Here is a 965-nt window from a genome sequence, read left to right as displayed (position 1 = left end):
ACTTTTTTACTAATATTTATTTTTAATATGGGGCTTACCATGCTAATAACAATGAAGACTGTAACCACCAATTACGATAAGGATACTCCCATAATATCTGCCGAGTGCCGTCCGTGGTCGAGCGCAATCGCTAGATATAGCCTGCCTGGTAACATAACCGTTTGCTGGTGGATGGGGCCTAATAGTTGCCTTAAGGATGGCATAAACAATAGGATATATCTCACACCTTCCGATCGGTTCACATGATTCACTTACCATGAAAATGCTTTGAAGCCAAAGTAAAAAACGACTGAGAGGAGATAAAAATATAAACAAGATCTACCATCTTTCATGAACACCAACCTGTAATATGTGGTGGAAGAACTGCTACCCATTCCCGGCTGCTCGCCTTTAGAGCTTCAAGCATACGTGAATGGTCGTCCAGTATATTGAGGAATCGCTCAGGGACCTTTTCACGCTCCCAGAAGTTGAAGGCTGAAAAAAACACGATTGTAAGTTGAATAAGAGGCATGAATAAATGCACAGCCTTTCATTAGGCCACTCATCATTTCGCACACGATTAGAATCATTAACAAGAGGTAAGAATATAACCACAACAGCTCTCTTTAGGACATATACATTATTTCTGACACTTGCTTTTTAAAATACACAGAAACATATGGAAAAAAGATAAAATAGGGGTATTTACACGAGAGACACGCAGACACACGATTAACGTTGTACTTCTCCATAGCGCTGAGAACATTCTTCGTTCCCTCTGACATCATTGTTGTAGGACCTATAATGAAATAGAATGGATGTGGAAGTTCTTAAGATATGTCTTCAAAATCCTTTCCTCCAGTTAAATAAACTTCTTGAAATATACATATCAAAAGTAAACAAATCAGTGTATTTTCATGTGTCATGTCATTTAGTATCTATAAGGATACTTCCTTATAGATACTAAAAATGGTAAGGGGGATGTA

At 38.0% G+C, this 965-nt stretch overlaps 1 protein-coding gene across 1 annotated transcript in view; it reads right to left on the bottom strand.

The window, feature by feature from the left end:
• The window catches only part of LOC119585705 (flavin reductase (NADPH)-like), a 32,015-nt gene that overhangs the window by 286 nt on the left and 30,764 nt on the right, over window positions 1–965 (bottom strand). Inside the window, exons 3-4 of the mRNA XM_037934383.1 lie at window positions 689–778; window positions 343–474 (exon numbers count right to left, since the gene is read on the bottom strand). Coding sequence (XP_037790311.1) covers window positions 343–474; window positions 689–778 — 222 coding nt within the window. The remainder of the gene's footprint in view (window positions 1–342; window positions 475–688; window positions 779–965) is intronic.

This window comes from Penaeus monodon, chromosome 20 (genome assembly GCF_015228065.2).
Source record: "Penaeus monodon isolate SGIC_2016 chromosome 20, NSTDA_Pmon_1, whole genome shotgun sequence".
Taxonomy (NCBI): Eukaryota; Metazoa; Arthropoda; class Malacostraca; order Decapoda; family Penaeidae; genus Penaeus; species Penaeus monodon.
The sequence above is the reverse complement of the archived record's forward strand: the minus strand, read 5'-3'. Positions and strand labels throughout refer to the sequence as shown.